Raw genomic sequence first — 27,520 nt, forward strand, 5'->3', positions numbered from 1 at the left:
GAGGCAGCATTAGTAGCTACTTAACCACAGGCCAACATTCAGTAAAACAAGGTATGCAAATATCTCTAATTTACTGGTCCATGTATTAAATTACAGTTAAAGAGAGACAAAAACTGCATTATATACATACGCCGAGTAGAAACCACACTCTGCCTCTGCTTGTACACCAACAAGAGGATCAAGGGCAGCGACAGGACACCCATAATGCACCCTGCAGTTGCCAGGCCAGCTGCAATGGAGGCTGTAAAAAAATGAAAAAACAACACAGGTTTAAAAACAGTGGGAATGCCAGTCATTAAACTCAAGACTAACCCAAGAGTAGTGTTCTCAAATGTATTAAAAAAATAAGAGGAAATCGACAAAGTGCAAAGTGATGGGTGGACTCTGGCCATCTGTTTTCTGACCCAATCAGCCAACTTCAGGCTTATGTGAAATCAAAGCCTGTCCCAGAAGTACTGGGTGCAAGATTAGGACAGAATGCTCACAGTGGGCACTTTAAGAAAATGTGAAACTCAGTAGGCATTTTGGAGCAAAAACAGAATACAAATTTAAATGTGGTATATAAATAAGCAAGTAAATAGATAAATCAGTTATCTACATTTGAGGTATAGGTCTGCTGTGTATCAGACATTAGAAATGTGGAATCTACTGAGATCTTAACATTAAACACCATTTGCACGGTTCATTTCAGGAATATCTCTTGTGTGATCAAAACAAAAACTTTTATGATGCTTCACTGGTAGTTTGTTAATATTCCTACTTTCAAACACAATGTAATACAATATAAACAAAAAGAAATCTGACATAAACTGTAACTGAAACTGTCTAGTGAGTCATCTTCATCACTGTGGCTTTGTGGAGCATCTGGGGATGTACAGACACATTCAACTACACATGTACTTACACATGAGCACATACAGTATTTTGTATATTTTATTTCTTGACACATTTTTAGTTAAAAAAAAAGTCTCAAAATGCTTTTCTACACAGCGATCATCAAAGAAATGTTACATTCCTGTTGTTAAGGGTTAACAAAGTATTTAAAATTAAAGATCTTACTGCAGGCTACATTTTCTCACTTGGCTTTTGAGTATGGTTAGTATTATGCAGTGGATTATATTTCTAGGTGATTCTCTTTAAGAAGAGCCGTCCTCACTAGAGGGGCTGCCGTGTGCTGCTCTGTTGTAATTTTATATGTCTCCTTTAGATGAAGTGACTGACGCCCTGTCTGGGGTTGGTGTAGTGCTCAATGGAGACAGGATCAGCTCCAGGCCTACCATGACCCTGAGCTGTATCAAGTGTGTTTGAGAATATCATGATATGTAGTTTAGCAGTGACTGGTACCATGTCTAGTGTTGGCTCCCACTGTGCGTTCACTGCTCCCTGGACAGGCAATGGATCCCTGTGATCAAGAACTGGATAACTGGGTGGAAAATGGATGGATGCATGGATAGTTCAGCTGTATTGTTGAAGCTCTTGCACCCACTGGCTTTAAGTATGATAGAGGAAGATAAGAGCTACATATTTAACCTTCTATACTTGTGTGTTTTTGTTTTTATGAATGATTATGACTCTGAGTTGAGCGAGTATTAACATATGCACAAATATGCGCTGTACTGAAAGACTAAGGTTGGTTTTCTGCCCTGTGTCCATTAATACTAGCACTACCTCTGGCACCTTGTTTCACCTGAATGAAAAACTGGAGTTCACAGCATGAATGGACAGATGGATATGCTGATTGATAGTTTAGGGTTTCATTGCCTTATCTTCACTCTGGGCAAGTTAGTAACCTGAAAGGCACTATATAAAAATAATAGCTATTGTTACTGTCATTAATACCAAATACTAGTTGCAGTGCCTGGAGAATGTTATGAACTGGTATCTTTCTTGGTCTAAAAGCAAGTAATGATTTCCCCATTTTGGAAAGTTTAGAGAGTTCAGATTCTGGTTATCATCAGGTACTGCTTCCAGCATAAAGTAAATATCAAATGCATTTTTGTCTCTCTCCTATTATTTCTGATCATTGTCTTCTGCATTAATAACTGTTTTGTCTCTTTCACTTCCTCATGATAAAATCTATGAATTGTGTTGGAAGTAGCAAAGTAGAACACAAAGAATGTAACCAAATCATATTTATATATGGCAACTTTCAATTAGTCCTGTGATGGAGTGGCACTCCATCCAGGGCTGGTTCTTGTCTTGAGCCCATTGCTGCCAGAATAGTCTCTGGATTATATGAGCCGACAGAATGGATGGATGGCATTTGGAATGTGTCTTTAGATTAGTCAGTATTTGTGTAGGTCTGTGATTTTTATATTATCTTTTATTCACATTACATTTGTCATTTTAGTAGCACCATTGTTAGTGCTTCTTTCTCTCTGCTCCAACTTCCCAAGTTTGAATTCTAGCCGGGCATTCTTGGTGATGGACTCAAATTAGCTTTACATGGGCATGTACATGAATATGCCCTGCGATGGACTGCTGCCCAATGTGGATGTGCCCTGAACTGGAGTGATTCCCTGCTTTGGGCTTGTATCTGGTGTTGGCAGGAAAGGCATTGGATACAAATGTCCCTGCAATGGGAAAAGCAGGGTGAAAATAAATGGGCAAGTCTTTTATTACTAGATACCTAATATTAGCACATAGTTATTTAGTAGAATAATGCATTAGACAGAAAGCAGAGGGGTGGGCTGAACCCCAGGCAGGGTGGTAGTTTAGAGAATTTTACCAAATGGAGTGTGTGTGGTATGTGTTGGGCTAGCAATCCCCCTATATTTTGATCCCTTCTTACACCCACTACTGCTGAGATGGGACTTAAACTGCACATAATCCTGAAGCAGATTAAGTGTGTTCAAAGACAGATGGAGGTTTGAAATGATATTTATAATTGGTATCTTATTATGTGGGCAAATGGTGAGTCTGAACACTGGAATGGTCAAACTAGTTGCCAATTAATGCTTCTTGTTGAGCTCCCAATATTCTCGTAACTTTTCATTGAGTTAGAAGAGCAGTAAGAGGGTGGCTGAATTTGCCCAATAGCTTTTTTTCTTTGCACTTTAAGTGAAGCACAACAAAAGATTAATACTTCACTTTATCAAACTGTAAGAAATGTAAACTGGCGCTGCTTAATTCCATAGAAACCAATTTATTGCTGGTTTGCATGTCCAATGCATAACAGTCACAGCATCAGGATGTCTATTATTTAAAAACCTTGCAGTTCAGCCTACATTATAGCATGAAACTGAGTGTTGGTTTGTTATAAACAAATTAATATTTTTATATTTTTTTACATTTTGCAATCTTAATATATAGTACTAGCTGTGTAAGTCCATGCTGTAAAAAGCCCGGGGTCCTAGAAACTATTGAAATCATCAGAAAAGAAACTGAAATGTAGAGATGTTAGGTAATTGAAAAGAACTACTCCGGGCATCTCTCTCCTTGGAGGATTTGTTTTGTTGACGTGCTCACATCGCTTGTGCATTAGCGGCGGGAGGTAAAGTAAAAGGGATACCGTTTTGCCGATGTTAACAGCTAAGCGACTTTGTCTTTCTTCAGCGGTTTCGTTTTGCTGACGTGCTGGCCTCGCTTGTGCATTAGCGGTGGGAGGAAAAGCAAAAAGGATACCATTTTGCCAATGTTAGTGGCTAAGCGACTTTGTCTTTCTTCGGAGGTTGCATTTTGCTGGCCCCGCTTGTGTTATTAGCAGCTAAGTGAGGTTTCTGCTTCCTCGGAGGTGGAGACCTTATCCAGACTCCACCTATCATTTCTGGGCAGGACAGACACATACACTTCCAAGTGTAGACATTTCTATGTGAGATGTTTAAGCATTGCTCTGTACATAGAGGCATTTCAACTACTGTTTCAAATGGCTTTGAGATGCTCCACCATAGTTGATTTAAAGCATGAATTATAAATAACATGAAAAAGTACAACATGGTCTATATGGGAAGCAAGGATACACCACCTTTCAGTTACAAGTGTAAGTCATGTATACATCCAACCTTTAATTTCCTGAAACTTTTTATTCCATTACAGTGTCCCCACACCCATTAGTTGTGAGTTTAAGAATCAACCCATAGTGGAACACTGATTCATCAAAGAGCATACTCACTCACACACACACACTCATTGGGTATTTGCAGGAAGCGGCCCATGGATTGGACTACTGTCTATACCAACGCACACACATGCATACTCATGAAATTTACAAGCAAATGTCAACTTAAATTTTGTAGCATGGGGATGGGACTAGGAACTCAAGTACCTGAAGGAAGCCAGTGAGAGCACAGGGAGATTGTGGATTCTCCATAACTGGGTTTTGAACTTGTGCATCTTAAATAGTGGGGCAGAAGCACTAATGAAACCAAAAAAAAGTCCATCTGTCCCTTCTCTAAAACCAGTTTATCCAGTAGGGTGGGGTGTGCCTGGGGTATTCATGAACAAAACAGACAAAAAATTTAATTAATTGAAACTAAAATTCATTTCACAGGCAATTTCACAACTCACTAAAGTGTTTTTGGGGTTTTAAAGGTTTTTACGGGGGTTAAAAAAACAAGAAAATACTGCTCACTAAAGCCTCATTTACACTTTCGTGTTTTCCTGTGATCTTTTCTGCATCTGTGCCAAGTTTGTAATCCATACCACACTGCTATAGTAGATTTTTAAAAAAATTAACATGCTGCATATTTTCCACATGAAAGCACACCAAAATGAACCACTGTCCACATTATTGTGGACATTATAAACTCAGTATACAGAAAGACACTGCTACCAAAATGCCTCCTGCTATCACTTAACAAACTACCTGAGGATATTCCCACTTCTGGTGATTTTGTTTTTGCACTAGATATTTTTATTTCATACTAAATGAAAGGCAGTCATATGGCATCCATGCATGAAAATGACACCAGGTAGGAGCTAAACACCCTTCCTCTAGTTTGAATAGCACAAAGTTTGCAGAAAGCAAAACATAACTTATTTAGATCATTTTTTTGCAAAGGGAAACACTGAGTTTCACACTAAATTCAATTTTGTGCCAATCATTTTGCTTATTACGTGCAAAAGTGGTAGCACTGCTGCTTTGCTGTGAGGAGACCAGGGTTTGCATCCCGGGTCCTCCATGCATGGAATTTGCATGTTCTCCCTGTGTCTGCATAGGTTTCCTCAGGATGCTCCGATTTCCTCCCACTGTCCAAAGACATGCAGATAGGTGTATTGATGATGCTAAATTGGTCTTATTTTGTGTTTGATTTGTGTGTGTGTGTGCGCGCCCTCTCCATAATTTGTTCCTACATTGTGCCCTGTGCTAGCTGGGATAGGCTTCAGCCCCAACATGACCCTGGTCTGGCATAGGGCACCAGTATATCACAGGACACACTTGTGCATATGGGGTTCATTTAGACTTACCAACTGATGTAACATACAAGACATTGGGTTTGTGGAGGGGACACTGAAAGTTCCAAAAGAAAAACTTATATGGAATACAGACAGTGACTGGGCTGGAGTCACCTGAAGGTGTTATGCAGCAATATTTTCAACATTATAAAGACTTCCTTAAAAAATCATTAAAATTGCATTTTCATACTGTATTGCACAAACATCCTAACAGGAGACTATATTCCTCTACTTTGAATTGTCTGTGATTTTTTCTCTTTCTCTCTCGAAAGACTGAACTTCTAATAGCAATTATCATCAGGCTCACTTTAAGAGGAAAAAAAATGCTTTTGAAATTAATTTCACAAAGCACAGTTTCCTCTGACACTTGTGGTTGGTGTCATGGATGATACTGTAATATAAGCGATAGGAACTAGATTTTTTTAAAAAAAAAAAAAAAAGGGAAAGAAATTGGTCATAAGGTATGAAGTTGCTCCGAAAATGACTTAAATGTGGTAAGACCATTCCGAGATATTTCCGACAAACCACAAAGTGCTCCTCCTAGATACCACAATCCTCCTCCTAGATACACAAAAATGAGTAGAACAACATTACAAATGCCAAACAAAATATTCCTCAACATACAGAAATTTTAAAAACAACACCCTTTTAAATGTATGCTTGTCTAAATCAGGGGTCCAAAAGATTGGCCCTGGAGGGCTGGCTGCAGTGATAACAGCATTTTATTCCAGCCCAGTTTCTAAACTAGAATTGAGTTATTTCTACTGAAGCACTTATTGCTAAGGCAACATTTTGTGCTTTCTTTTAGTTAACTTGCTTGCTAAGATTCCAGCCCTTAATTTATTCTTTTGGCTTTAAAAAACTTCAGTCAGATTATTGAACTGCTCCTTGTTTTCTTTACCCAGTACAAATTACAAAGGTAATGCAAATGACAAAAGGAGATGCAAATGACAAAGGAGCCAGCAGCCCGTCATCTAACTGGGTATGTCCATCATGAAGAAGCTGTTTAAATGAAATTTTTGAGGATAAAAGTAGAAGAGAGAAAATGAAGCACTGGGAATTACCAATGTGCTTGGGATCACAAAGAATATGTATGCTATCTTCAGAATTTACAATCTGAAAATGGCTCATAGTAATAAGCCATCTAATTAAATGCATTATTTTACCTAGGAATATCAACTCCTAATTAAACAATCGAGCAGGAAAAAAACTGTGCTGCCACTGCACCTCCCTGGGATTAAACTTGAAGACTACTGGCCTTAATGATTTTTAAAAAATTAATTAATAATACTTTTTATTGTGTCCATTATATGATTACCATACCCAAGTGTGTGTTTGTTCAGTGCAAATTTTGCATTTTTCTATAACTAAACTAGAAAGCCTTCAGGATCAATCAGTTAGTATGGTGCTTGGAAATTAACCAGCATCCTTGTGTTTTATAATCCAATTTCCTAAATATTTAGTAACACTATCTTTCAGTGAAACAATCTTTATCTCAGAATAAAAAAACATATACACTGACAGAACACAACGAGTACACAAACTACACCCAGAATCCAAATGCCATAGCTGATTTGCTGCCCAATGTGCATTTAGTCAAAAGCCTGATGCTGCCAGGCGGGCTCTGATTGATGAGACCTTGATCTTGATCATTGGATGAATGGATTGATAGATATATATTTACCTAATGCAAAACTTGTATTTTAAAATATGCACTTGTTTTGTGTTTTTTAATTTCTCATAAATACCCAGTTATTTATTTTGAGGTGCAACTGCAGGATATTTCAATCTGCCATGTTGCCCTAGTTCAAGCGATGTTTGACCCTTCAGTACTTTATCAGACAATCAAGTATCCTGCACCAATCAGCACTGAGACAATGCTTAATTTCCCAAAGGAGGGGATAGGAAGATACAATTGGCAACATTCCCAATATTTTAAACTCGATGAGGTTTTGGTTAATATATTCCTCACTGTATTCCTTTATGGAGCCTGGAATCAGATTTCCAGTATTGAATGGGTTTGCCATTCCATGACATAGCTGAGGTGACATTCCATGAAAGCTAGCTAGTGCTCACTAGAATAACTACAGAAAAATTAAAACTTCAAATGGCCATCTTCAGGTAGGCAGAGGATGATGGTTATCTGGTGGCCTTGTGTCAGATGCCTCAGACCAGGGGTGCCCACACTTTTTCGGCTTGCGAGCTAATTTTAAAATGACCAGGTCGAAATGATCTACCTACATTAAAAATTATACATATATAGTGGTGTATGGCCAGCCGTTTATCCCGGGCAATACCCCCAAGCCGCCAGGTGGAGCCCTCCTTGCAGTATGGAGGTCCCCAGAAGACCAGCAGGGCATCATAGACATTGTAGTGTTTATACACAGCCCTGCTGGATGCCATGGGGGCCACTAGGAGACGCTGCAGGGAGGAATAACAGGTATTTTCCCTACGCCCCAGAAGCACACGTGGACAAGGGGAATGACGTGCTTCCGGGGTGAAGAAAAGGACTTTTTACCTGACCCGGAAGTGATTGAGAGTCACATGGTCTGGGGATTAGAACGCTTCCGGGTCAGGGTATTTAAAAGGATTGTGGGAGCTCCCAGACGGTGAGCTGAGCTGGGTAGAAGGATGGCAACGCGTCTGGGAGTGGATGATTGGTTTATTTTAGTATTTGTGATTTGTGTATGAATATACTGGAGGAGAGAGTGCTTTGTGCACTGTGGCATTTAAATAAAGTCAACTTGTGGACTTTTACCTGGTGTCTAGAGTCGTGGACAGGGGTTCAAGGGAGCGAGAGCGCCCCCTATCTGTCACTATATATATATATATATATATATATATATATATATATATATATATATATATATCATTCGAGGTCTGAATCACAATCTGATTGTATGGGTGGTAACCTACCAGGTAACGCATGTGGTTGGTCTGCAAGTTGGCAGATATGCGCCACGGGTACTCTCTCAGTTGCAAAAAGCAGATCATAGAATGTTACATAGTTAACTGTCAAATAATGCAAAGAGTACACGACACGTGTTTCGCTCTATTTTGGGCTCATCATGTGTACACACTCCACTGCACCCCTCATCGGGGATCGAACCTCAGATGTCAGACAAACGCACTTCGATTGTGACATTGTGAGAAAAAAAAATCCTCTTCCAATTCCACATCAAGCCCATATCCTTCCCAAACATTTTTTTTTAAATCCCTTCTTTGGTCAATATAAATTGGAAGGCTAACTAGATCACATCCGGAGTTTTGCAGTAGCTCGCGCATTTGATCGTGTGTGCGGGATGACCAGTGTGTTAGAAGAAGAGAGATCTCAGACTGGCCTGTATGTCAATTAAGTGGCAAATGGCATAGGGAGGATAGACTAACGTTTAAAAATATATTTTTTTGAATGCAACACGATCTACCTGCACTACCTTTGCAGTCTACCGGTCGATCACAATCGACGCATTGGGCATCCCTGCCTCAGACCAATATGATTTACAGTAGGTTGTATGTAGTGCTTCTGATTGACTCTTGGAGAACATGAAAACAATGAAACTCTTCCTGCCATGTAACCAGGGCTGCTGGGATAGGCTCATGATCTTTGTGACATTGTGTTAGATAATTGGGTTAGGAAATGTGTTAATGGAAAGATCTTCTAATATACAGATTAATAGGGCAGTGTAGTCTGGTACAAGCTTTTGCAAGTTGTAAGGTGTGAAGCAGGTGCGACTGTCAAAATTTGCATCTGAAATGTTTATGCATGCCAGGCAGAGAAAAAAAAGGAACAAGAATGAAAAGGCCTAGTCATTAGAAAAACAGGAGCACTGTCTGTTGTGAGCAAAAAACAATTCACATTTCTAACAAGTAATATGCAAATAAATAAGAAATAATTCAAGGGAACCAGGAAACATTTTGAAAATAATAATCTCACTGTCACACCACTAGCGGGAGAATATAAAGTATGAGAAAACGCTGCCCATAACAAGAGTGCTAGTTTTTTTCAGTGAGCATCAGCTGCATTCTAGGGTTCTGGCACTATGTTCTAATTCCGTCTGGCTTCAAGCCATGTTGGTCTATGTGAGAAGCCCTTAGTAAACAACAAAGAACATGGATTCAGTCCGGCCTCTTACCTTCCTTGGGATCCATTTCAATATGTGATGCGTCATGAATGATGCAGTTTTCGTTGCCGGTGCCATTCCCTGCTAAGAATAAAATGTAAGTATTATCACTTGCTGATTTGAAAGGATCATTGAAACACAAAAATCACTTCATGATGCCTCTAGAATAGAAGGGAAACTGAAGAGTTGGCAATCTGTGAATGAGGCCCTTTATAATGTTAAAATTAAGGTGTGTAAAACATCCTTGGCTTGGCTAGAAAAAAGTATACACACTGTTCAGATGTCACACATATACAGAAAATTAACTGCTCGTCTTCTTCTGTCTTCTGTCAGCTTGTGCCAAGGTCACTAGGAAACAATCAAGGCCTAGTCATTCAACAGTCACTAAGGCACGTCATTAAAATCAAATAAGGTGTGACATCAGGCACTTGGGTCTCACTGTTAGGCTGCACTGATTAAAAGTGGCTGGTATGCTCCTGTAAAACAGAACCGGGGCAGCAACCATTCAGGGACTGCAATTCACAAGCAAAATAAAACAACAGACATGAGAAGCACAAGCAGAGACTCTTCATTATACATACATTTGGTGATGTTAAGATCAATGTAGGCATGCTTGGCCTGCTGAAGTTGAGTGGCATTGAGCTTTTGGGCAACATCATACACAAAACAGCAGTAGGTCCCCTGGTCCATGAGGGTGAGGTTGGTCAGTGTAATCCAAAACTTGCCCTTGTGGTTTACTCCAGAATAGACCCCATGCTGAGGCTTGTGAAAAATTTCGTTGGCGTGACGAGGATGAACCTTCTCTGGACATTTGGGGTCCTTATTGACACTGAAGAAAAAGTTCCTTCCCACCTTGTCATGGGGCCCAGCTAGTGGACCCACAATGATGCAAGGCAATGTGACATTATTGCCTTCTGAGCAACTAAATGATATGTGAGGAGCAATCACTTTCATCGTCCAAGCTACACCTGTGGAGAGAAGGACAAAAAAATGAAGAAGGCTGACCTCAAGAAAAACACACCAAAACCGCTCATTGGGTACAAACAACAACCAGTAAACATCTTTACAGTGTTCTAGTAGAACGCACAGAAGCCAGACATAAAAAATTTAGGATAAAGTGCAAATGAAAAACACTGGAGTCAGGGCACGTTATTCCATTTTTAGTGACCACAGGAAATGGTAATCAGTGCAATTCTGCTGTTGTGAAGTTGCCAAATACATTTCTGTATATTTTATTTGCTTTCACTTTCATTTTGTCCACATGATTATTCTTTATTAATCTATTTTTGGGAATGCTAATTTGAATCTTGTTTTTTACCATAGTTTCCACCATGTTTAAGATGACCATCTTGCCATCTTAAACAGCTGTCCTAAAAATACAAGGCAAGTCAACATTTAGCTTTGTATACATTCATTTTTTCTAAATCCTTCTTATCAGTCTGGGTAAGTACACAACCAGATCTTGCTGTGGCACTGTTTCTAGAACATAACTGAAACTCTAGCAGCTGTCTGCACTGTGATCAAGTGAACATGTGAGTGTTCTAGACTCTCTTAATTTGGGTGGAGTGGTGGAGTGGTGGCTAAGGATGTGTGCTGGTATCCCGAAGGTTGCCAGTTCAAATCCCTGTCACTGCCAAAAGAGATTCTACTCTGCTGGGCCCTTGAGCAAGACCCTTAACCTTCAATGGCTCCAGGGGCGCTGTACAATGGCTGACCCTGCGCTCTGACCCTAAGGGGTATGTAAAAACTAACAAATTCCTAATACAAGAAATTGTATAAGGTGAAATAAAGAACAAAAAAAAAAGGTATTAAATCGAAACTGTAAAATAATAAATCCCCATAGTACAAAATAAGATGTAATAACTTTAAAGAATAAAGAAAGGTGAATTCAGAGGGCAATTGACTATATCAAAGGTTCAGTGGAGTTTTAGAAACAACAGTTACAGAGTTAGATTTCTTAGTGGCAAGGCTCGGGTTCAAACCACAATTACACAGATTTCAACTTCAGTAAGGAGTGTGCGATATGTATCATCTACGATAATATCTTAATTGTTATTTTAACAATGTGTGAACTGAAATTATTGAGTACATTACTCACTTTGCAAAAAACAATGAAAAACACGACCTCTTTGTCTGTATTATGTTATGTCATCAGTGTGATCCTCTCCCAGTGTTCAATGTGTTAACTGTGAGAGGTGGAATTGAACCGGCAGAGTTTGAGCACTCAAATGTTTTCTAGTTTAACATTTCAGCCTGTTAATAATACACATTAACGGATAAATGTTCAGAGTTCAGAGTGGTGTCATTACCCCTTTTGGTGGTTCACACAAACAGACACATCATGAGTCACAACACAGAACCTTCAGAGTTTAACCGAATTCAATGGCAGAGCATAACAGTACAGTGCGTGCAGTGAACACCATTTACAATGGGACAACTTAAAGACACATGCGCTTTCTTTCCTCTCTCATACTATTTGATCAGCTTAATTATTTCAAGATCAGTTGCTTTGTTTCCTGTATTTGTAAGACAAATGTAATGTAGTCAAAACCGCTGCAGGTAATAAATTGAGACTGAGATGAATGAGTAACAGCATATGGAGCTAGCATGGTGAAAAACTCTCATTTCTCTATAAAATGCAATTTAAGTGAAACTGATCTAGTATGGAGCCCAGTAGAAGTCAGGGAAAAAAAAACCAATTTGAACAAATTACTAATTTGAAGTACTGTATTTTTATTTCCGTAAGAAGCATATGCCTATTGGGCCCAATTTATTTCATTAGAACATTAGAACATTAAAACAATCTAGACAAGAACAGGCCATTCAGCCCAACAAAGCTCGCCAGTCCTATCCACTTGTTTCCTCCAAGAAAACATCAAGTCGAGTTTTGAAAGTCCCTAACGTCTTACTGTCTACCACACTACTTGGTAGCTTATTCCAAGTGTCTATCGTTCTTTGTGTAAAGAAAAACTTCCTAATGTTTGTGCAAAATTTACCCTTAACAAGTTTCCAACTGTGTCCCCGTGTTCTTGATGAGCTCATTTTAAAATACAAGTCTCGATCCACTGTACTAATTCCCTTCATAATTTTAAACACTTCAATCATGTCACCTCTTAATCTTCTTTTGCTTAAACTGTAAAGCCTCAGCTCTTTTAATCTTTCCTCATAATTCAACCCCTGTAGCCCTGGAATCAGCCTAGTCGCTCTTCTCTGGACCTTTTCTAGTGCTGCTATGTCCTTTTGTAGCCTGGAGACCAAAACTGCACACAGTACTCAAGATGAGGCCTCACCAGTGCATTATAAAGGTTGAGCAGAACCTCCTTGGACTTGCACTCCACAGATCGTGCTATATAACCTAACATTCTGTTAGCCTTCTTAATGGCTTCTGAACACTGTTAGGAAGTTAATAGCTTGGAGTCCACTATGACTCCTAAATCCTTCTCATAAGGTGTACTCTCGATTTTCCGACCGCCCATTGTGTTTTCAAACCTAATATTTTTACTTCGGTTGTGTAATACTTTACATTTACTGACATTAAATTTCATCTGCCACAAATCTGCCCAAGCCTGTATGCTATCCAAGTCCTTCTGTAATGATATAACGGATTCCAAATTATCTGCTAATCCACCTATCTTGGTATCATCTGCAAACTTAACCAGCTTGTTACTTATATTCCTATCTAAATCATTTATATATATTAAAAATAGCAGCGGCCCTAGCACTGACCCCTGTGGAACACCACTCATAACATCGGCCAGTTCTGATGAGGTTCCTCACACCATCACCCTCTGCTTCCTGTGTTTGAGCCAATTCTGCACCCATCTAAAAACATCACCCATTTCGAAGCCATATTGCTTGGCTGTCTTATATTCCAAAGCACATTTTTTTCTTTCATTATTTATGAAAGATCCCCACCTCCTCACCCAGCTCCATCCAATTTGTATGGCTGCAGAAGTTGGAGCAAAGAGAGGGAGCAAAAAAGAAAAAAAGTCTTTTGGCAGCTACTTTAAAAAAAAAAAAACAGGAATTCAGTGAAGGTGAGTCTCTGCACCCTGGCATTGAAAAAGAGATCAAGAGCTACTTGATGATACCCAAGATGGACAGTGATATAACTCCAATTGAGAGGTGGAAAACATAAGAAGGACATTTTCCCAAATTGTAGAATCTTGCAAAAAAGTACCTGTGCATCCCTGCCTCAAGCAGCCCTTCCGAGAGGACTATCAGCACTGGAGAAAATGTTCTGACGGGTAACCGTGCTGCTCTGAAGCCAGATGCTGTAGACAGACCGGTGTTCTTGTCACACAACTTGAAGTTTCTTCAGTAGAATTGTACAATTGTTTTATCTTCGTGCAATATAACTTGAAGTTAGTCACTTGTTTAAAAATGTTATAGATTTGGGTTTTTGTAGCTTTGTGCAATATATGACAAAACCTGTTTACAATGCTATAGTTTTTTTCCTCTGCATCATTTGCCAGAACTTTGGATTTTTACACTATAGTACAATATGTTAGATTTCTATTCTTGCTTGTATGCCACACAACTCACCTTACAGCAGAGCAGTTTATGTTTATCCACACTGTAATGTTCATGCTGTGTAGTTCAATTATGATTAGTATTTTATTCCCTTTGGATTCCTATCTTGTTTACTTTAAGGGAGTCTGTTTAAAATGCTAAAATTGTAATAGTTTTATTGGTCTTTTGTGTAAATCCTGTAGGCCACTTTGAAATGGTTTACTTATACTGTTTGATCTCAGTAAAACTTTGACTGGGGATTTTAATGGTTTTTTTTTTAGTTTACTTCAGTTTTAAGTAAATAAATAAGACCTGTTTTCATTAAATGTTGCTTCCATTAATCTCATAAACTCATCTTCTTATATAATATGCTACCGTGGCTGTTCATTTGTCTGCCCAGGATTTTAAATCAACTGTAGCTTGCAAACCGTTTCACCAATTGACCTGAAATTTGGCACACATATACTATACTTCGGGGTGATGATTTATATTACTCTTATTGTTTTTATTTTATTTTATTGAAGAATCAACTCTCGGCAACAGACAGCAGGGCGGCTGTGCGGCACATGTGTACGGGCGCCGTTCTTATCCCTACCACCTTCGCTGTCACTTCCCTACCTCTTGATATCTTAAATCATTCTAGAGGCAGATTGAAGATTTAAGTGCCAGCTTAATTGAAAAATTAAGAAAAAGGTAATTGCAACAGAAAAACTAACTTAATCAGTTTTAACGCGAAAACATGCTGACGGAAGAAGGGAATCAGTGGGCTGCTAGGGTGTGGAAAAGAAGAGCTGCTCAGGAAGCAGCAAGCGCATCAACCTCCGAGTAAACAAATGCTAAACAGAGACAGAGAAAGAAAGAGGATGAAAACTATGAATGCTCAAATCAAGTGTATTCACTGCACGTTATCGTGCAGTGCGCCATTACTGGTAAACTATAATTAATATCCTATTATTACGACCAAGCTAGATCAATAAGACTTTTACAAACACGTTTTTAAAGGATATAAAATATCTAATTATCGTTATTCTCAAAATCCCAGAAAATACTAAGATATAATTTTTTTGCCAATATTGCACACCCCCAATTTCAATGCTAGCTAGCTGTGTAAATTTCAGTTGAACAATATGCAAACAACATTATGAGGTATACGTGCAGCAATGTTGGATAGTGTGCAGAGTACGAACTGTTTATTTTCTCTAGCCATTTAAATGGGAAACACCACCAGTATGTCCTCAAGGCTTAAAAGATTAAATTGACACATTTGAGCCTCTATCCTAATGAACAGAAGACAGTGGTCTTCACATTGAGCAGCTCCATTAAAAAGCAGCACATACTGTATTGCTCCTCATTACAAAAACTCTGGCTGCTGGAATATACAGCCCAGTTTTGCACTTAAATACAAGATCTATACCTTCAAAAAGCTTCTATGTTAAAATTATTAACAAAAAATAGTTAACAAATTTCCTAGTTTTCACTATCAACATGTAGTTTTCATAAATAGAAAAATAATGTAAAAAAATATTATATTTTGTAAGTTTGAGATTAACCTGTCCGCCAACTGCATCACATGACCCTCATCCTTCATCTTGTGACCAGTAAACCTATGTTACAATTCCATGTGGCTACTTTGGACTGAATTCGGCCTGATGTCAACCTGGAACTTGCCAGCAAACGCCTATCCATAAAGCATAATCCACTGACTGAAGACACTGAAGGCCTGGATTATATCTCTTGGTTGGCTTGGGAAAATCTGGGGATTTCCCAAAATGGATTAGAAGAATTTGCTGAGGATATGGTTGTATGATCTATCCTGATCTATCCTGATCTTTACTGACTTGAAGAAAGACAGAAGGTTTTTTATAAAAAGGACTAGGAGATGCACAAAGTCAAAAATATAGTCTAGGTCAAAACCGAATTGACCCCTCAAAGTGGTGACCTTAGTCACCACAATCTACATCATGGGGATGGAATCCATAAAATGGCAGCAGCCAAGGAAATGCAAAATGGCGTTCATGCAAAACACTAATAAAATATGTTCCTCAAAAATGCATTAAACCTGAAATCTGAAAACTCCAGAAGAGACATACAGTATAATTACCCAGAAATCATTCAGGATAAAGCATAAATATTTATAAAAACTACAAATCGTAATGAGATCAGCATGTTGGCACAGCAGCCCTCATTAAGATAAGCAGAATAAAACAGAAATGTGAAGCAAGATATTTTATGTGAAGCTATGATGGACTGGCCCCATATTCAGGGTTGACTCCTGCCTCATGTTCAATGCTACTAGGGAAGCCTCCGGCCACCTATTATCCTGAAATGTATTTAACAGGTTTAAAAACGTAATGCATATTGCAACATTTCTTTATATACAACTAGCTGTGCTACCCATTTATCTGGGGGTGAAATCTGAGTAATCAACGTATATCTCATTTTTTTATTTGATTCATGGATTGACAATTTGGTGTAGTATTATAATGTACATTCAATCCCTTTCCTTCGCGACAGCCTCTTCCTCTTCAGATAGAGCCACCAATTTGCACAGCTTCTCCTTGCTGTTGTTCCTCGAATTGACTACTCCTATTGTTGAAGTGTTTTGCTGGGAAAATGTGGCAGTGGTCACTAATGCACTGGCCTGGTTGGGCGACTCTAGCTTAGAAGTGTTGGAGCTTTGGTTTCCTGATGTGCACATCAATTTATCATTATTTTCATTCATCTATTGCCCACCATGCAAAGTTATCAATAATTAGCATTGCAGCTAAAAACCTTGTTATTGTGGCCCAAGTGGGTGCAAGAAAGTCGCTAACGCAGTGCTGTTGCTGGGGTATGATGCTGAACAACAGAACAGGCCAATGACACCATTTTCTTATTTTTAGACACTTATTTGGTATTAATATTATACTAGCCAACCCGCGGCGTACCATACGCCGCATAATGAGGCCGTTTTTTTAATGATTTTTAAGCACAGGGAGAAAATTAACATTTTAAAAATCGGTAATGTAATAAGTCAACATTGTAGCAATGCACGGAATGAACCAACACACAATCGTCCGTGACTGAAAACTGGCGGTTCGCCATCGCGCCTTCTCCTGCCAGACAAAGGGATGAGGGTGCACGGCGCTCAGTCGCGGAGTGTGGAACGGGAGGAGAGGAGAAGGACGTCCATTCAGCTCCCTCCGTCATGCTAGTCTGCTGATTTCTCGTTCAGTATGCACTGCCCGCTCATGTGCCCACCTCCAACTCGTCCAGATGCACCTGTGCCTCACGTAGACGTTTCATTGCTCTGTGCGGTTTTGGCTGCTTTTCTATATATAATCCACAAAGACACCCGACCACGGTAGTAGTGAGGTGGGAGGGGGGTGTGTACAAAGGGTAGGGACGTAACCAGTGGGAGCGTATGAGTTGCACTTAGTGGGAATTCCACAGTTTGCAGCCAACGGCTTACCCACGCCTCTCTGTGCCGGGTAGACACGCTTAATAGAAAGACACGGTTGTCTAAAACGGATTGGTGTGAGAATATAACAGTAAGTGAATGAAAAGATGGAACTCTGGAGAGAGCAAAATACAACACAATAGTGAACCCGTGGCATAACAAACGCCGCATAATTATTTATTGATGGTTGAACACTTCTGGAAAGAAACAGTTGTCTAAAAAGGGAGGGTTTGAGGCTACAACAGAAAGTGAATGAAAAGATGGACCTCTGGAGAGAGCAACATATAATTGTCCGTGAGTGAAGAAGACGCATGTTTGTCGCGGATGTGAATTGCTTATGTAGCGTGTAAAACAGTATGCTATGGTGCACGAGGTCATGCGTCGTAACCGAAAACTCGGTTTTTAAAGACTGCTTACTTCATTGTGTTTTAACCTCAGTTGTAAAGGATTGTTTTAAGGATCCCATGGGATACCCCTCGCAAACCGTTTTACACGCTGCATATGGCGATTCACCTCCGCGAGAAACATGCCTCTATGAACAGTCAAGGTGGCTCGGAGGTACATGAGGCCTCTACGACAGACGAATATAAATGACGCTGTTCTTTCTGTGTCGTCGCGCCTGAATTGGTGGGTGTGGCTCTGCGAGTTGTCGTCGTATCCAATGGTCTTGGAGTTGGTGGGCGTGGCACCTCCCTACGTGCACCATAGGTGTCTTACTTGTCGGCGACTTAGTGAATCCACACCCCTTCCGGCGTGTTTTCCATGGGTGTCTTGCCTTAGTGAATTATATATATAGATTTTTTTTATTTTTTTGAGCATTCCCAGGGGTATTTGTGAGTGCAAAAACAGTATATAAAAAACTAATGATTTTATTAATGTCTTCAAAGATTATAGAATCAGATTAACATGACATAATAATGACTTCACCATTACCATTCAGATCTTCCTTCCTAAAATTGAAGGAAGTGCAAATTCTTCAGCAAAAAGTAATATAAAATCATGATACATAAAATAACACTGTAATAGACTGTCTTTTAATAAGAAACATCTAGAGCATTTGTAAATAAGTGTTCCTGTTAGAGGAAATTTGTGTGCAAAATTTCCCTACAAGCAGGAGTTGTATTTTACAGTTGTGTACAACTGACCTCCATACTGTTTAATTCCATAGTCAACCTAAGGGGTGCATTTCAAGTCCTCTCAATAAATAAGAACATATGATTTAAATTTTCCTAAGTGCACAGCATTGCATAGCATTTGTGGAAATATAACACTAATGCTGTTGGCGGCTTTTCCTTCTTTCTCATGTGCACAGTGTTATGTGAATCCTGGAAACATTTGAAGGTATATTATGTGGCACTATTTATGAACAGTTTTAACACTAGAGTACAGGGACTTAAAACAGAGATTATATTATTTTTATTATGTTTAAATAATTCTTTTATAGTTACTGAAAGACAAAACAATAAATGTTATTGACAATGAAATAAATCTCAATTATATGCAGCAGGGTGTATGTGCTTGATGGTCAACTTCTTCTCACTTTTTGACGACTGCAGAATATGTTTGCACAAAAGAAGAAAAATTTACTAAATTATTTTTGACCTCTGAAGGTAAATTCTTGCTTCTGTCCGTGGTGGCCTGCTAAAGACCAAAGAACATGACCAACAGTTTTCTCGTATTGCTGTTGCTCTCCATTCCTATATACATTTCTAATTGTCTAAACAGTTCTGATCATGCTGCTTTACAGGCAACTGTCCATTAACTGGTGTAAACATACCCAGCCAACCTCATCAACGCTAAGTACAGTAGTAATAGACTTTCAAATCACCTACAGTAGTGGTCTGTATTGTCATTAGTGCCAGCCTGTATGCACCACTTATTAAACTACTGGACACAGGTAAAAAAGCAGGTCACAGGCAATTTGTGCTGTCACTGTCTGCCTTTGTATTTCTAAAATGAAATAGCTTGACCAGAGAATTGTTTAAATTCTTATTTACTATACTTTGCTTTTTTTTTTTGAAAGTTCACCAATAGTATTAAGTAGTAGTTGACTATATTCACATGAGTCTGCTGGGAGAAATGGAAAACTACTTAGCACAATATGTATTATAATATACTCATGCCAATCATGGTGCCAGACAGGGGCATATATGTTGGTTGGCCATGCAAGCACTGTATATGTGACAATATTACTGCTACCACTACAAACAGCAGTAGACAATCAAGACACTAGAAACAGTCTCTATTTTGCTTCTTTTGATATGTTATAAGCATCCTGTACACAGTGTGAAACTCATGGATTGTGTTTCTGATACGGATGTGAGCACCTCAAAGAACAGACATGTCTCCTCTTCTCTTCACTCTGTACACCTGACTATAAGTAGAACACCAGTTCATGTCACTTGCAGAAATTCTCAGATGATTCTGCACTTATGTGTTGTATTAATAAAGGGGATGAGACAGAGTATAGGAGTCAGGTGGAGAACTTTGTTTCTTGGTGCAAAGAGAATTGTCTGCATCATAACATCAGCAGAACCAAGGAACTGGTTATTGACTTTCGCCACACTAAAGAGCCGATCCGATCACTCTTCAGAGTGGATGTAGAGGTGGTCCACTGATACAAGTACTTGGGGGTTCCTCATTAATGACAGGTCGAATGGTGTCAGAACACACAAGAACTATATAAGAAATGGCAGAGCAGGCTTTTTTTCATTAGGAGACTGTGTTCTTTAATGTGGGAGGTGACATCCTTCACATCTTCTACAACTCTGTAATGGACAGTGCAATGGTCTACACTGTGGTGCAACTTGGCTGGTGACATCACTTCAAGAGAGGCCCACCGAATCAAAATACTGTACTGATTAAAAGGGCAAACTCCGTTACAGGACACATTCTCTGGATCATCTGGATGTAGAATCAACGGCGAGAATTAAAACAAAACTGAGTCCCATTATGAACACAGCCTCTCTCTGACACACTAACACTGAGGACTTTCAGCCAATGAATCACTTAGCAGAAGTGTGTCAAGAAACGCTACTGGGGTTCCTTTTATCAACTGCAATATATATGCATAATGTCTTACTGTGACTTCAAAGTTGAAGTTTTCTTTTTATATTTTCTTTCTTTTTAGTCATTCTGGTGTATGTTCAGACCACATTGTGTATGTTACTATTCTATCTATTTATGTATGTGTGTATGTATTTAAAGAACATTTGTATAAAGCCAAATTTCCCCCTGGGGACAAGTAAAGATCGATCTATCTATCTATCTATCTGCTTGCAAACAATTTACCCCATCCAACCATTGCTTTTTATTTTAAAGATCAGTAAATTCTTTGCACCCACTGAAGAATGCAACAAATGTATACCATTAGCCTTATACACAGGCAGTGCACTTCCACAAACAACAACAACATTTATTTATATAGCACATTTTCATACAAAAAGTAGCTCAAAGTGCTTTACATACTGAAGAAAATAAAATAAAAGACAAAATAAGAAATTAAAATAAGACAACATTAGTTAACACAGAAAAGGAGTAAGGTCCGATGGCCAGGGTGGACAGAAAAAAACTCCAGACGGCTGGAGAAAAAAAAATAAAATCTGCAGGGGTTCCAGGCCACGAGACCGCCCAGTCCCCTCTGGGCATTCTACCTAACATAAATGAAATAGTCCTCTTTGTAGTTAGGGTTCTCACGGAGTCACTTGATGTTGATGGTCATACAGACTTCTGGCTTTTAATCCATCCAGACAGAGATGAGTTTTTATTATAGCAAATAAACAAGAAACTGTGAACAGATATTACTACACACAAACCAAAACAACAATGAGCATTGTGTAGTCTTGCAACTGAACACTGAAAGTGCTGCACACTCAGTTAAAACTAATAAATACAAATATCTTAAATATGGAAATCTGTGATGACTTTAGTAACCAATATTCAGTTATCATAAAGTATAAATCTACCAGATCACACTCACTGTCCTGTTTCTTTCTTCACATACATTCACATTTACTCTGGGATCCATCAACCGAAATGCTAAAACATAATGACGATATATAATTCTTGATCTTCAGGGCTCAGTAACAAGCAGAGGAGAGTCCATAACATCTCTCTCTGCATTTTGTAGTAAGATATTTACAATATCACATTCAGTGGGCAGAATTATCAAAAGTAGACAGCTCCTTTATAGAGCATCATACTAGCTTTCAACCAGCGCCTTATCTATGGAGTTTTGTGCAGTATCAGCCCCTTTTTAAAATGACGTCTAATAAACAATTCCATGGAGCATCCTTGGGGGCAGATAGGAATGAGTTTTGTGTTGACCTTGCCTTGTTACTAAACTTAACACACTTCCTCAATTGCAGGCAAAGGTCAAATAGATTATTTTTGATCTCGGTGCCTGAATCTTAGCAGCAAGACTTCCCAACTAAATGTATCCATTAGTACATAGAGTATGTCATGTCATCAGTACATTGCAAGAAAGAATTTAACTGTACACTTACAGTGACAACAATAACTCTATATGTACTCTATATCTACATATACCATGTACTATATAGTATATATTATAATATATATTTATATACAGTATATATAAAACATTATATTATTTTTACTTAAAGTTGACTTGATGTTCTTTGCACTCTGGGCTTTTATCACCTCCATTTTATCTAAGACATGATCAAATTTCTCTTTGTTTTCTACCAATTATGATGTACAAATATTTCAAACTACACCCCTGGTTTTTCATATTATAATACATTTATTGTCTTCAGAATTAGATGCCATATCCTTGTGCCTAATCAAAGATATCGGCATATTTAGGCCAGAACCGGCCATTCCATCCTGCATCATTCTTCAATCCTTTTCCCCTAATGTATTTAATTTAATGTCAGGTTGAAGGGCCTCAGGCTCGTACTTTCATGTATCTTAAGTTCTCTGCATGAAGAAGTATTTTCTAACCGTTATACAAAATTTTCCCAGCTTCCACCTGTGCTCTAATTTTAATGTAACAGCTGGAATTTACTCTTGTAAATTCCTTCGTAGTTTTGAATACTTCTGACATAACGTAATATTCTCAAGGCCTGTTTAATCTAGTTCATAGTTGGGGCACGGGGGGGGGGTTTAGTTCAAGGTTGTAGGGAGCTGAAGTTTCCTTAGTTGGCTCTATGATGAACATTGATGTTTTTACTTCTATAAGTGAATTTGTTTTAGAAAAGTCTATGTTTCTAACAGGATATTTTAAATTACCATTCAAGATGAAGCACATTGAATAGTCTGTTCTGTCTCATCACTTTTGCTTGAACTCTTTCAGCCTTTTCAATGTTTCCCTAGCTCACTGCCCACAGTCAAAGACTTTCTTTGGTGCTGTTATACTCTCTTTTGTAATATGGGTACCAAAATTATGCACAGCATTCCACTATGCTCTCACAAGTGTGTTACACTTCAGCATAAGCTCTCAATTTGTTTTCCACGTTCAGAAATATCTAGCCCTTCATACCCCTTTAAAACACAGAGACATTCCTCACCATCAACCACACAGTAGACACGTGCTAAAGATTTTATTTTATGTATTATGTGAGATGCTATGTAAACATACAACTTAATTTTAGTTGCTTTAGCTAATCCCGTAATAGCTTAATGCTGCTATCTGGGATAAGGTCCAACACCCAGCAATCCTAAACAAGACAAATAGAATAAGAATCGAGATGGATGGATGAATGAAATTAAGAAAGCACAGCACTAGTTAGTTGATCTTGAATAAAAACCTGCACATTCTTGCACTACTCTGTGAAGGTGACCAGCAGTGTGGCCATAATGCTGGTAGAAAAATGAACCTAGGTACTTGTCTCATAAGTGGATCAGCAGAAGACACCTAGTGATGTTTCTCTTTAAGTGAAATGAGTGCATAGTTCTGCATCTTATAATCTTGATGCTCACCCTTCCATGTAATGCCCTTTTCACAATATGGTGGTTGGCCAGATCAGTCTCTCTCATACTATCATAGCTTTACTGGCAATTGGGCTTCATATTCTTCCCTACCTGATGCACACTCAAGAGACTCTGCCTGACAATCAGTGCAGGAATACCACCCTGCCTATTAAAGTGTACCCCTCATTTTACACGCAGCCTCAGAATTGAGATCCCCCAGTGTCACTAATAAGCTCATTCCCATGATTATTCTGAGCACTACCTCACTAACATGTTTCCTTTCTCCCTTGCATTGCATTGTGACCTCTGTCTCTTTCCCTGCCTCTCACTCTCCTTCCTGTGTTTCAGAAGGACTCTTTTATTTCTAGAGTTTTGCTCTCTTCCTGTCCCTCGTCCTTATCTCTACATTGCTCTGAATACTCCCTTAAGATGTTTCATCAGTATTCTGCATGTTTTTTTAACTTTTCATGGCTCCCTTTGTCTCTCCTTTGCTGCTTTTCTTCCTGTGTTTTTGAATCCCCTGTTGTTTCTGACACCCACATGCAGCAGTCTCACTGGCAACCCCGACCATCTCACATGCCGTGATTTTGAATACCTGCTGATTGAGGATTAGCATTCCAGAGAGGCCAACGCTGGACTCTCGTGTGCTTTAAAAAAATAAAAGCTTTCTGCACGGTTGTCACATTAAATACGCCTGACTAGAGATGTTTTATCTTCTGTTATTTTTGCTTCTTAATTCATTTTGCGCTCAGCAAGAAGTCTTGCCGAGATAAACCCAGAGCATTTGAATCCAGCAGGAGTAGACTGTCCATAAGTGTCAGCATGGGTGCAGATTTTCTTTCTTTCTCCACAGATTTCCAGCATCGATCACTGGAATTCAGGCCTGCCTATGCAAATTCAGTTTTCAACAGTTACATATGGAACCGGGGAAAATTGTCAAGATTTTTTGAATAGTATTTTCATATATGTTTTATTTCTTTTATTTCACTTATTCCAAAGGCACTAAGTTTAGTATCAGGCGGGTGAGTGTGTGCCTGTACTTAACAGGCATTCCTTCCAGTACAGGCCAATGCCTTGCAGTAGGTGATACTGGAACAGGCTCATGCAAACTGATACTAGAAAAACCAGGAGACATAAGTGGCAGTTTAGTATCTCACAAATGTAGTCACCTCATGTTTTTACTGCTATAGCTAATATAATATATCTGGCTGGCACAGTGGTTAGAACTGCAGGGGAAATGTACAAATCATGTGGAATCGGAACATTCTCAATTCATATCTACATATTTCCAGTGTGCTCTGGTTTTCACCCACATCAGCAGGACATAACAGGATTACATTAACTGATAGCTCAATAAGACATATGGGATACATTGACTTTAAGCTCCATGTTATCTCTATTTGACCAACACCACAGTAATGTGTACTGCAGTGCCCTGGCATTGGTATCCATCAAGATGTGATTGGGTCTGCTCTGTAGCCAAAGACACAGGGACAAGCTCCTGCTCCCTAGCATCCATCATACTGGATAACTAGATCATTCTAATAGCTCATATGTTTGTGTAAAAGAAGTGTTTTTCATCAGATAAAACATAAATCACCTAATATCTTAACTCATGCCTCACAATAGCTAAAAGACGAGCTCAGCATTATATTGTGACTAGTCTGTTGGATAGGAAGAACTGTAAAGTTGAACAAATGAAGTAAAAACCCTTTAAACTCTGCCTAATCTTTGTCCGTTTTCTACTACTTTCATTTAACTGGCTATAACTTCATCATCCTTAATTCGATATGCATGTTCTAGCCCTCCAAATAAAGACCAGACATTTCTCTTTTAGAATTTTAACACCTTGAGAACATAGCTATGTTGTAAATTGCAGCAGAATTAGTTGCAAAATGCAGTAACGATTTTACCAAAAATTGCACCTTGAATGTTAATCTTATTTTCATTGGTGTTGGAAGCAATGGTAATTCAAGCAAAATGACACCTTTTATTGACTAAGTAAAACGATTACAATATGCAAGCTTTCGAGGCAACTTCAAGCAAGATGTAATTACAGATAACAAACAGATTACAAACTAGTGGCCTTGAAAGACTGCATATTGTAATCTTTTTAGTTACCCAATAAAGGGTGTCATTTTGCTTGACTTCTCATTGAATCCACAATGACTAAAATGGTACAACACCCTACTACTACATAGGTGTTGTAATAAACTTCCAAACACTATAAAAGAGTCAGTGAATATGTCAGGAACACACAGAAAAAATATTTGCAAGTAATGTGGCTAAGTTTCACTGTTTTAAAGCAGTACAAAAATTTTTTTTTCTCTGCTTTTACTGTTTTCAAATAAGTGTCCATAGCATACAGTACATATCCATTATTGAAGACCAATGGCACTGTATCATTTTGATCTTACTGTCAGAGATTATATAGTTGGTAAAGAGATTATAGTGTGTGTCCAAATTACAACACTAACATCAAAATTCTAAAATATAAAAAATGGACTGTGGTTGAAACACCCTTCTCCTTTAGTTGCTGATAGTCTGACCATCAAATTGTATACGTTTAAATCAGGATGTTCAGGAAAGCCATTGCGGAAGGGGTCAAGGTCACGTTTGGCTCTGATACGCCCAATTGGCCATCTTTGAGGATAAAAGGAAAACATTGCAACATGGTATTGAAGTATGTAATTCTGCATTGTAATGGCAAAACACTGTAATTTATTTATAGTTTTTTTTTTTTAAATTGCATAATTGCTCGGTTCCACTGGTAGGTCCAAAACAATGGAGTTAAAGAGTTAACTATAACATAGTATGTGGTGGAGAACCCCACCTTCCTAAATACTCAGAATGCTACAAGAGCCAAATGCAAATGGTATTATAACCAACCACCATCATTCCAGCTCTTTATTAACACTACAACTAAATGTGTACTAGGCAAATTATGATGATGGTTAAGTCCACCCCTGAATAGTGCTAGGATATAAGATCACAAGATCTGGAACTTTGAGACCTGTGATTACATCAAGCAAGTAACTGTCAACTATCCGTTTCTGAAATGACATAGTGCATGAACCACACTTGGAATAAGCACAATTAAAAGACCTATCTATACAGCAGCACAACTTTGACAAGTTGGGCAAGGTTCATAAAATATATGTAAGTTTTGGTCATCTTAAATGTGAAAGTAGGGATAGTTACAGGGATTTCCTATAGCCTCATTAAGATACATGTTAGGTTTCTTGGTAATCTTAAACCAGCCCTTTTTAAATTAGCGTGAGCCTACAAGACCGTGCACAGTCAAGGTTGATCCCTGCCTTGAAAATGACTGCCTACAATTGGATACGTGATGTTTGAATTATGTGACATTAGACGTAATTTCAGGTTTATTTAAGGATGTTTTGATATTGTTTCCTGTCATTCAAGCTGGGTCTCCTTTGAAGCCCACAGCATCAGGAATTTTGTTATTGTGGTTCTCTATTACAAGTTTTTCTACACACAATGACTACACTCAATGTGGGTTAAGTAACAAACAGCATAAATATACAAACTAAATTTAAAATTTAAAATTTAAATTTTAAAAATCCAATCAAATGGCAGAGGAATCAGGCATCACAACTGTACTGCAAACGTGGGTGGGTCAATTAGGCGACATTTCATATTAGGGTAAAACCATAAATTCAGATGAGTTGGCTTACAAACCTGCATCTCTATTGAACTAAGCCATAATTTTTTAATCATTGAGAATCTTCCTTCTAGATTTGAACTTAGCATCAATAGGAAAGCTTCCATAGATGCAAAGTGTGAAGACATCCAAGACAATGCAAAAAAAAAAAAATACAAACAAACAAAATTAAATTTCAACAATCTAGACAAAGTAGAAGGTAGTCCAACATGCAAGAGTCCAAAGTGACGTGAGATCATTCCACAAAATAATGGGTGCTATTTAGATTCATGCATCAAAAAGAAGAAAATAAATATACCATATATTGAAATGTAAATGTAACATATGGACACAGTTGGAAACTTGTTACGGGTAAATTTCGCACAAACATTAGGAAGTTTTTCTTTACACAAAGAACGATAGACACTTGGAATAAGCTACCAAGTAGTGTGGTAG

General features: G+C 38.5%; 2 protein-coding genes across 7 annotated transcripts in view; one reads left to right on the forward strand and one right to left on the reverse strand.

Moving 5' to 3' along the window:
* cdh23 (cadherin-related 23) overlaps positions 1 to 27,520 on the forward strand; it is a 1,363,918-nt gene that overhangs the window by 1,125,760 nt on the left and 210,638 nt on the right. The window lies entirely within an intron of this gene.
* Positions 1 to 27,520, reverse strand: part of vsir (V-set immunoregulatory receptor) — an 88,455-nt gene that overhangs the window by 14,047 nt on the left and 46,888 nt on the right. The window contains exons 2-4 of one of the 2 annotated variants that reach the window (XM_039768829.1): positions 10,097 to 10,483; positions 9,528 to 9,596; positions 131 to 241 (exon numbers count right to left, since the gene is read on the reverse strand). In XM_039768829.1, coding sequence (XP_039624763.1) covers positions 131 to 241; positions 9,528 to 9,596; positions 10,097 to 10,483 — 567 coding nt within the window. Of the gene's footprint in view, positions 1 to 130; positions 242 to 9,527; positions 9,600 to 10,096; positions 10,484 to 27,520 lie in introns of both variants that reach the window. The other variant, XM_039768819.1, reaches the window with a different exon arrangement.

The sequence above is a fragment of the Polypterus senegalus genome, chromosome 1, assembly GCF_016835505.1.
Source record: "Polypterus senegalus isolate Bchr_013 chromosome 1, ASM1683550v1, whole genome shotgun sequence".
Lineage (NCBI taxonomy): Eukaryota > Metazoa > Chordata > Cladistia > Polypteriformes > Polypteridae > Polypterus > Polypterus senegalus.